Genomic DNA, 10,141 nt, shown 5'->3' on the forward strand with positions numbered 1-10,141 from the left:
GAGTTAAAAATGATGGTATTATATGGCATTAAAGGAATAAACGATTAAACAATAAATGATTAATATTAATTGAACTAAATTACTAAATTATTGTTTTAATCCATATTTTAATGTTGCAGCTCATTATTTGAAGTACAATCAACGTTTCATATTGAATAGAAGAAACAGACAATCAAATGCATGGAAGAAAGAATTAATGGAGTTGGGATTTGAAATTTGAATGTCAAAGGGTGAAATATGTAGATTGGGTTTATCTGTAGTCACGTGGCCCATAAAAGAAATATGAATTAAATTGATTCATGGACTAATAAGTTGTGGTGGGCTTTTAATTGAGGTGTTGCCTAAAATAATAGAACCGACCTATCAAAACAACAACGAGATTTATAAAAAGGAATAATATACGGCATTGAGAGGGGATCTTTTGGCATACGGCTGAGGACGCAAGAAGGAGTGACGCACGGAGAAGGCAGCCGCCTTCGGGCGGCTGTGCACAGTTTAAGGCATGAATGTTTAGGTGACTTTCTTCAAGCGTACGGTTCATAGGGTTTGATACTTTTCTTAATTTTATTCATGATTGGATTTGTTTTTGACATTGACAACGTTGTTAAACAATTTGATGTGTTGGTTTCTTTGAACTATTTTTATGTGTGTTGAGTTCTTACTTTACAACTTGCTCGGTTGATGACAAAACTTTGTAGCTCGTTGGGTGACATAGAGTAGGTTGACTCACACTAGTAAATAGGGTAATTGAACTGTAAAAGATCTGATGACAAAGACCTCTTTTTGATTGCCACTTAAATTAACCGACTTTTCAGCACCATGTCTATGTGGTGTCCAATTAATGATTAAATTGAGTTTTGTGTAAATCTAGAATCTGAAACTTGGAGGACATTACCTTTATCTTTTTACTTGTGGCTTCTGCCCGGATGAATAATTACTTTGTTTTTCATTAAACTTTGTTCACGGATTCTTTTTAACTGGTAAAGCTTGACCACTTGTGTTGAATTCTTGGTAAACATTTTTTTATATTTGAATTATTTGTCGTTTATCAAGCGTATTGGCGATATACTTGCATCGTTACCGGGTTGGTAAATTGGTGGGTAGTTGATATAAATAAATGGATTATTAGGTTGTATGGTGAATCTTAAAAGCTATCCCTAATAATTAATCAAATTCATTAATTCCGAGGCCATGTCTATGTGGTGTTATGAATCTGTAAACAGGTTTTTGTGTTAAACTTGCAATCGGGATTCTGGGTGGGAGTTGCTTTCCTTTTATATATAATAGCTCTCTAGTTAAACACTAACCACATATTCCCCGTGGATACGATACCCTACTTACGCTATCTACGTAGTTTAATTAGGTTTTTGATTGACTCTGACGACAGTCATCATCAGGTTATTATTTTAACCCTTTTTCACCTTATAAAATGACCAAAACGCCCTTATGAGGCATAGTTTTGGTTTAAAATCATTTGGGGCATAATGGAAGGTATCATTCTGATATCACAACATATTTTGAGCATATTAACTTCAGAAACTTGTATTTGACTCTTATGGTTACTCGTTACGCACTATACGCGTTCGGATCGGCTTATATGGCTAGTTGGGCTATTTTAGCCGAAACGGGTCAAACCATATCTTTTCGGTCTCAAAATTCAGAATGTGATTATATTACCTATATAAAACAAGTGTGCAAGCTTGTTGGGTCAGAACCACATTCTAAAACGGTCTTCGCCTTATTGTGCGTTTAAAACCGTAATCTATATATAAAACTAACCGGTCTAAGCTTAAGACCCGTTAGGATTCTAATAGGTTATTAAAACCATAATTTCCAGATCTAGGAGCCCAGTAAAAGCTACGTGCACTCGTTATATTTGGTTTATACTTTGCTCAGGTAAATACGTTTAACTTATTTTCCCTATACGGGCTTGGGGTACGGTATATAAAATACCGCTTGGTCGGGGAATTGACCTTAACCGGTCTTGGTTATGCGCAGTCAAATTAACCCGTTTGAAAATGCTGTTTTGTTTGTTTAACGCCTTTGGGGGCTTAATGACCATGTCCCGGATATCCTTGGCATCATTCAAAGAATGGCCACGACCTTAGCACTCGGGTGTAGGCGTACACCCGTAGTGTTGTACAACATGTATAATCGTCGGTACGAGAGAAGTCTCGCGGCGGAATTATATTAAGTGGTGTGTCTATTAATCTTTAACCCGGCATGACCCGGGCTACCGAACGCAGAACGAACATGTAATTCTTTTACAAGATTATTAAGCAAATAATTATCCCAAGTTAAAAAAAGTTTTATGCCACGAGCATTTAAATCAATTTTAAACATTTTTAAAATGAGTCAGTTAAATTGTATTTACCAGTGTAAACTGACGTATTTTCCAAAAAGACTAAGTGCAGGTACTACGCGTAATAGGCTGGTCACTCCTTAAGCATCCATAGAAGTCTCGCAAGCTTAGGATGCATGAAGTCTGTTGAAATGAAGTTTCCTGTTTATTTGATTCTGCCTGTGGATTCTATTTCGACATTTTGTGATACTCGAATATTACAATAATTTAAGTTGAAATGAATCTATCTTTGCTTCCGCTGTGCATTATAATTTGTGTTGTTTGACTATGATGATATCAACTACGTCACGTTAATCCCCCACCGGGCCCACCGGTGACATGTGGAAATTAGGGGTGTGACATGGAAACGTAAGACAAAACATGATTCGTAAAACGCAGTGCGTGAAAGACAATTACAAAAAAAATGTGTAAAACACAAAGGTAGACATAAAGTGTAAAACACAATGCCTAAAACATTTCGTAAAACATAATGCATTGGCATTTGGAAATGTAGGAGTTGTAGTCTAGGGGTTACAATTGCAATTTTTTTAAAGTTGAGCGGGTGTAAAAATGGAGTAATAGTGCAAGAGGTAAAAAAACAAAGTCTAAAAAAGGCAGTGTAAAAGTATAGGGGTGGTGGCCAAAATGTGTAAAAGATGAGGGGTGTTGGTGGAAATATAAAAGAAGAGGGTTGGTGGCGTAACTGTGTAAGAGCTAAGGGGGTAATGGTGGAAAACCAAAGTAGAGGGTTGGTGATGACAAAGTTTGAAAGATGAGACGTAAAGTTAAAAAGTAATTGCAAAAGAAGTTAGTATTTAAGAAACAACACACAAAGCATAAGGGCTGAAAACGTAAACTAAGAAAAATCAAATGTTGGTAGGAAAAGACAAAAAAAAAAAAAAAAAGACAATCACCGACATAACCTTTTAATAGTATGTATAATGTGGTCTATATTTGATTTTACTACAATAATAATTAATTAGTGTGTGTAATTTAAGTATTTTTAAAACTTGAGTAAATTATGTTTTTGGCCCCTGTGGTTATATCATTTTTACTATATTAACCAAAAATAAGAATTTTTAATATATCTGCCCCCATGGTCTCTATAACTAATCATTTTGGCCCCTAAGTCTAACCATTTTGGCCCCCATGGTCTCTATAACTAACCATTTTGGCCCCCATGATCTCTAGACTTAGGGGCCAAAATGGTTAGTTATAGAGACTATTGGGGCAGATATGTTAAAAATTCTTATTTTAGGCTAATATAGTAAAAGTGATATAACCACAAGAGCCAAAAACGTAATTTACTCTTAAAACTTTAAATGATTGTCCTTAACTATTATTACCACCACCTAAATCCACGGGTTTCAAACAAATTAATACATAAACACACCTTTGACGAGCTCACCGTACACATTTCAACTTTCTTCTTCTTCAGCTGGCCAAATTAGGGTTTTCAATTTCTTCAAGCTTTCAGATCACATGAAGGCCTCCAATCTGGATCTGTTCGATCCACAAACAGCTATCATGGACTCATCTGACTACACTCTCGAAGTCGGCCGCGGTGACGGCGACTTCGGTTTCGCATTCAACGACAGCAATTTCTCCGATCGTATACTTCGAATCGAGATCGTTTCTGAATCTACTGAAGCTAGAAGCGATGGAGAAGGTTGCGCCAGCCTTGCTGATTGGGCGAAGAATCGGAAGCGACGGAGAGAAGATATTAAACGAGAAAACGGTAAATTCGTGTTTATAACTTGAAGTTTTGTGAATTAGAGGTTGATGTGTGTGTTTAACTGTTTATCTGTATCTATTTGTGTATATTTGTATCTATTGCTTGTTGTTGCTTTTGCTAGTGACTTTGTTCGTGATTTAGATAATTGTTTTTAGAATTAGGAGATTGTTGTGAGATGTGAGTTGTTTTTATGTTATTAGGAAGATTTTGTTCGATATCTGTTTGATTATTTGTATACAAGTTAGATTGATTAGGTTTGTTTTCCGGTTATTGGAGGATTTGACATATTATTTGGAAAATCAAGTAGCCTGACAAATACACTTCATAATTGTTAACGATTTACTTCTTTAAGAGCAATCATCGAGTGATTGGTTTAGGGCTGTAAACTAATCGAACTTCCGGCAAACAATTCGTGAATCGTTCGGCGGGAAATTTGTTTATGTTCGTTCGTTTTGTTAATGAACGAGCATGAACAAGATATTTCGTTCGATTAACTAAATGAACGAACACGAACAAATGTCTCGTTCGTGAACGTTCGGTAATATGCAAGGTTTAAAAGAACGGAAACAATTTTCGAGGCGTCTTCCCCTCGCTTCACGAGGCGTAAGGACGAGGCGAAACGAGGCGGTATAAATAAAAAATATATATATTATAAAAATAATTATACTAACTAATTTCATCATTAGATTCATCAAAATCATCAAAAACACACATAAACAAGACATGAAATGCTTGAAATTGACACAATAAGTCAAAAACATCAAAAACAACTATCAAAATCCCCCGAGGCGCACTTGAGGCGCAGCCTTCTTAACGCCTCAGCCCCTCTGAGGCGCATTAACACTAAAAACCCCATGAGGTGGGCCTCAGACTCGTTTTTTGGCCGTTTCGCCTCGAGGCGCGCTTTGAGGCACACGCCTCAAGCGTTTTTTAAAACCATGGTAATATGTTCGTGTACGTTCGTTCATATTCGTTCGTTTGTTTATGATAATTTGTTAAAAGTTTTTAATGTTTTTTTTAATATTTTACTTTCCCTTCTAAGCTTTACTTTCCCCCCTACACATTAGTTAAATATTATATTAAAAAAATTAGTAAAATTTAAACCCTTATCTAAAGTTGGACACTAAAGACATTGTTAGAGAATTATGTCTTAAGTAGCTAAACTTAATTTATCGTATGGTGCTTGTAGTAGACTTCTTATGTCTTGAATTTTTGATTTATCATTTAATGGTTGTATTTGACTACTTGTGTCGGATGTTTAAGGTTAATGATGCTTTTTTTTTTTTTTAATTTCAAGTTTAATGTTCGTTTATGTTCATTTGTGTTCACGAACTGTTCGTGAACAACTAAAATTCCTTAACAAACAAACATGAACATAAACTTCTGTTCGACATGTGTTTCCGAACAGTTCATGAATATCTGCATTTCCTTAACGAACGAACATGAACATGGTCTCGTTCGTGTTCGTTCGGTTCATTTATAGCCGTTTAATCAAATGTTTGCAGAGGGTATTAATCACCAATCTCAATATGGTGGTTGTTGCATGATATGAAGATTGCAATTGACTAATAAAAGTGCTGTAGGGATGCTGCACTTGCCTGATTTCCTGGGACAGTTTTATTTTGTTTTTACTTGTTGTATGAGGCCCCGGGCAAATTACTGCTGACGTGTTACGTAATCTGATCGTTAATTGCAGAATCATGGTTAACCTTGACTCTATTCTGGTGGAAGTCCTGTTTTTTATTGAATGAGTGTCTTCCACAAGGTGCATGTCTCTTTGCTAGTGTAAGATGGATGGGAGTCAAACTTCAGCATCTTTTGGATGCATTTATTGATTGAGTTTATTTATCCATTCGAGCATATGATGGAACGGGCAACATGGTTCAGATGAATTAAGATTTAAGACAAATAGTTAAAAATATTATTTCTCTATCTTAAGCTCGCTAACAAGCACTCAGACTAACACAAACATTTAGGCTTGCGTGACGCTTACCTTGGGATGGTTACATTTAGTTATTTTGAACAAACATGCATTTATTGGCATTGACAATTCGCGTTCACAGCTGTAGACATGACTGCTGAAGGTCCAGAGGAACAAATTCTGAATCAGCCTGATAACATTCCTGATGATTTGGACGCTGAAAACCAGGATGAGGAGAATGCCGCAATGATAGAAGAAGCGCCTTCAGGTGTGTTGATTTTTTTTTTCCGACTGTTTTTATAAATTATTTCTTTATCATGTATTCATGTCAGAATCAATACCATACCAAAATCTGTTTTAAGTGTTACCTTTTAACGTATACAATAGCCCTTACCATTTTTAACAAAGAGAAGATCTTGAGATAGAAACCTATTTTTTCATAAATTTATTAAATAATCCTATTTCACTTTACAGGAGATGAAGGTGCAAACGACCTTGATTCAAACTGGAGCATGGAGTGTTCGACAATTGTAAAAGTAAAAACTCTACACATTAGCTCTCCAATTTTGGCGGCAAAAAGTCCATTTTTTTACAAGGTGAAAATCTCGATTTTCAAATGGGTATTACTTTTTTCTCTCTTAAAAAATCTTTATTTTAAAATTCATTATATTGAGCTCCAATGCAGCTCTTCTCCAATGGTATGAGGGAATCAGAGCAACGACATGTAACATTGCGGATCAATGCATCTGGTACATATTATATGTTTCGTAATCCGTGCTATACTTCAGTCCGATACATGTTCTAGATTTCTCATTTTTCTTTTATGGAACAGAGGAAGCTGCACTTATGGAACTCCTCAACTTTATGTACAGCAATACGTTAACAGTGACAACTGCTCTTGAGTTGCTGGATGTGTTAATGGCTGCTGATAAGTTTGAAGTGGCTTCATGCATGAGATATTGTAGCCGTTCATTGAGAAATCTAGATATGACACCTGAATCTGCACTACTTTATCTTGATCTTCCATCTAGTGTTTTAATGGCGGAAGCCGTTCAACCACTGACTGATGCAGCAAAACAATTTCTCGCTGTTCGTTACAAGGATATTACCAAGTAAGCTCATTATAAATATAATATATACATTAATTATTGAGTAAAGGGAATATTAGTTTTCGATTTCCAATTTTCTACATGTAATCATCAGGTTTCTAGATGAGGTTCTAACCTTACCACTTGCTGGAGTGGAAGCAATTCTAGCAAGTGACGATCTCCAGGTGGCATCAGAAGACGCCGTTTATGATTTTGTCCTCAAATGGTCGAGGCTCCAGTACCCTAAAATAGAAGAACGTCGTGAGATTCTAGCCACGCGTCTCGCTCAGTTCATTCGTTTCCCGTATATGACATGCAGAAAGCTTAGAAAAGTCATGGCCTGCAACGATTTCGACCACGATTTCGCACAAAAAGTGGTGGTTGAAGCCCTCTTCTTCAAAGCTGAAGCCCCACACCGACAACGCACCCTTGCCGCCGACGAAAACCCGAACCCAAACCGTCGGTTTATCGAACGGGCTTACAAGTACCGGCCTGTTAAGGTTGTGGAATTCGAACAGCCTCGTCAGCAGTGTGTGGTGTACCTAGATCTGAAACGCGAAGAGTGCGCGAATTTGTTTCCGGCAGGCCGAGTCTACTCACAGGCTTTTCATTTAGGTGGTCAAGGGTTTTTCTTATCGGCTCATTGTAACATGGATCAACAGAGCTCGTTTCATTGTTTCGGGCTGTTTTTAGGGATGCAGGAAAAAGGGTCGGTGACTTTTGCGGTTGACTATGAATTTGCAGCCCGGTCAAAGCCTACTGAAGAGTATATCAGCAAGTATAAAGGGAATTATACGTTTACGGGTGGAAAGGCTGTTGGTTACCGGAACTTGTTTGCAATACCGTGGACGTCGTTTATGGCTGAGGACAGTCTTTACTTCATCAATGGCATCCTTCATCTTCGAGCCGAACTTACTATTAGGCATTGAAGATTTAGTAATTAATATTTCTAACTTAAAATGTTTCGATCTGAAACAGGATCAAAATCTGTGTGCTATGTAAAAGATAAGAGGAAATGTAAATTGGTACTCTGGATCTGAATATTTCTGTACCTTATGTGCAAATTCGTATTCTGGCTTATAATTTACTAGAAAATATTGAATTTACTGTCATATGACATGACAATTCAATTAAACTTCATTGCCAGTGTTTAGGGGTGTGTTTTCACTTTTCAGGTTTAGTTAAACCGGTTTTAGTAAATATTTAGATATTTTGAGCCCAATTAACTACGGTTTTTCAAGAAACCAAACTACTAGATGATTCATTGGTTCAGACGTTCGGTTTAGGGGCTGTTTGGTAGGCTCTTAATGATTATTCAGATGCTACCTCTTAATGATTTAAAACCTCTGAATGAATAAGAGGTAACCTCAGGTCTGAATGGTTAAGAGGTAACCTCTGAATGGTAAATCATCATATGTCACATTCTTCTACATTCTTATTGGTAAAATTCTTAATGGTTCCATTAAGAGGTAGCCTCTTAATAACCATTCAGAGGCTACCAAACAGCCCCTTAGATGGTTTGAATCGGTTTTTACACCTTTTTTTATGGGACTAATCTAAAATCTCACGTTTAAATCATCATCATACTCAGTAAATCCTACCAATAGCAAAGCTAAGGTATGATATGAGGATGGTAAGATGTAAACAGCCTTGCCTAGACCCGTTGGAATTGAAAGACTGCTTCAAGTGAGATTCTCGGCTCGAAGATTTAAATCGCACGTTTAAATAATAAAAGTAAACAGCCAGTTTGAAGATTTAAATCATGAACCAAAACGTTAAACCCAATTTTAGACCTCTAGTTCATAAATTACATAAATCTTAAACCGATCTTATTTTGGTTCGGACGGTTCCATTGTTTATGACCTATAAAAGGAAATATTGATGGTCTTGTTGTTTCATGTAGTCCTATTTATGAACATACAACAATTCTTGTTTTTGGCGTAGAAGGGAGTTGAGAAATTATTAAAGATAAAGGGAGGCATTTAATCATTTATGGAAGAAAGTAAATAACAAAGACACATGATTATTTGCAAATCAGATACCTTTGCCAAACCAACCGGTTATAACCCAGTTCTAAACCAAACCAAATCGATCCGTCCTCCTTATAAACCGGTTTCAACCTGATATTTTTATTAACCAACAATCAGTTTTGACTGAGCTTGAACCGGTGCCGAAAAGGCCAAAACCCTTTTTGTGCACTTATACACATGTCCAAACTTCTCCAACTTATCTACCCATACACTTATACAATATACACGTCCAATCGAAAAACTCTACACACTAAGGGCACATGCGGTGGCAGACGTTATTTCCCGTGATAGATTTCTATCACGCGTTGAACCCACCCCCACAACAAAAGTTCAACGCGTTATAGTATAACGCAATCCGATTTCGTGATATTTTCAACGCGTGATGGTTTTTTTTTTGTGAGTGTAATTGTTGGTTGTGGGGAAATTGTTGGGTGTGGTGATGAGTGATGACCACCCCCACTAAAAAAAGGTTGTGAGTGATGGAAAAATGGTTGTTGACATGACGGAACTTGATTGGTGCTTGTGAGTGATAGAATTCTATCACTAGTGACCACCCCCCTCCCCTAATAGATTTATAATGCATATGATGGTACATACTTAGTATCGGAGTATTCGCAAGGCTTTGACTCCTTGGAGTTTCTAACAGGCTATTCATCCTTGGACCTTCTAACATGCCATTCATGGTGTTTACAACCACGAGAAGACAAGAAACAACACATCACCACCTTAGACGACGACACCAGACTGGAAACATCCTGTGATTGCTACAACCTTAGTTCCAGCAATTTTCGTACCAACACACAGGATGTCATAATCACAGAGAATAACTTCTACAAAAGAACCTATTTGCTACATCTCCAATTTAAATATATAATAAGACCGATCAACATATAAATAAATATATACAATTACTGTAGTTTGTGGTTTCCTTCTAGTCTCAACCTGCAGGTGTTATCTTTTAGAACACTCACGAGAACTACGTTTCAGAATACTAGACCAGTAAATCTACTTGAAAATGACAAAACA

The 10,141-nt window shown here is 36.7% G+C and overlaps 1 protein-coding gene across 4 annotated transcripts; it reads left to right on the forward strand.

Moving 5' to 3' along the window:
* The first annotated feature begins 3,696 nt into the window (after positions 1–3,696).
* Positions 3,697–8,225, forward strand: LOC110937571 (BTB/POZ domain-containing protein POB1). Of its 4 annotated transcripts, none has more exons than XM_022180010.2 (7): positions 3,709–4,079; positions 5,773–5,841; positions 6,140–6,265; positions 6,472–6,593; positions 6,683–6,746; positions 6,830–7,109; positions 7,201–8,225. In XM_022180010.2, exons 1-7 carry the CDS (start codon positions 3,824–3,826, stop codon positions 8,012–8,014), a joined length of 1,731 nt encoding a protein of 576 aa, XP_022035702.1. In that variant the 5' UTR covers positions 3,709–3,823; the 3' UTR covers positions 8,015–8,225. The 4 variants fall into 4 exon arrangements, with proteins under 4 accessions (XP_022035704.1, XP_022035702.1, XP_022035703.1 ...); XM_022180011.2 differs by having other exon boundaries at positions 6,146–6,265; XM_022180012.2 differs by lacking the exon at positions 5,773–5,841 and having other exon boundaries at positions 3,697–4,079.
* The last annotated feature ends 1,916 nt before the right edge of the window (positions 8,226–10,141 follow it).

Source organism: Helianthus annuus, chromosome 4 (assembly GCF_002127325.2).
Source record: "Helianthus annuus cultivar XRQ/B chromosome 4, HanXRQr2.0-SUNRISE, whole genome shotgun sequence".
NCBI lineage: Eukaryota > Viridiplantae > Streptophyta > Magnoliopsida > Asterales > Asteraceae > Helianthus > Helianthus annuus.

Coding starts and splice junctions, on each gene's coding strand:
- LOC110937571 (XM_022180010.2), top strand. CDS start 3,824: ATGAAGGCCTCCAATCTGGATCTGTTCGATCCACAAACAGCTATCATG. Junction 4,080..5,772: donor AGATATTAAACGAGAAAACG/GTAAATTCGTGT, acceptor CGTTAATTGCAG/AATCATGGTTAACCTTGACT. Junction 6,747..6,829: donor ATTGCGGATCAATGCATCTG/GTACATATTATA, acceptor TTTATGGAACAG/AGGAAGCTGCACTTATGGAA.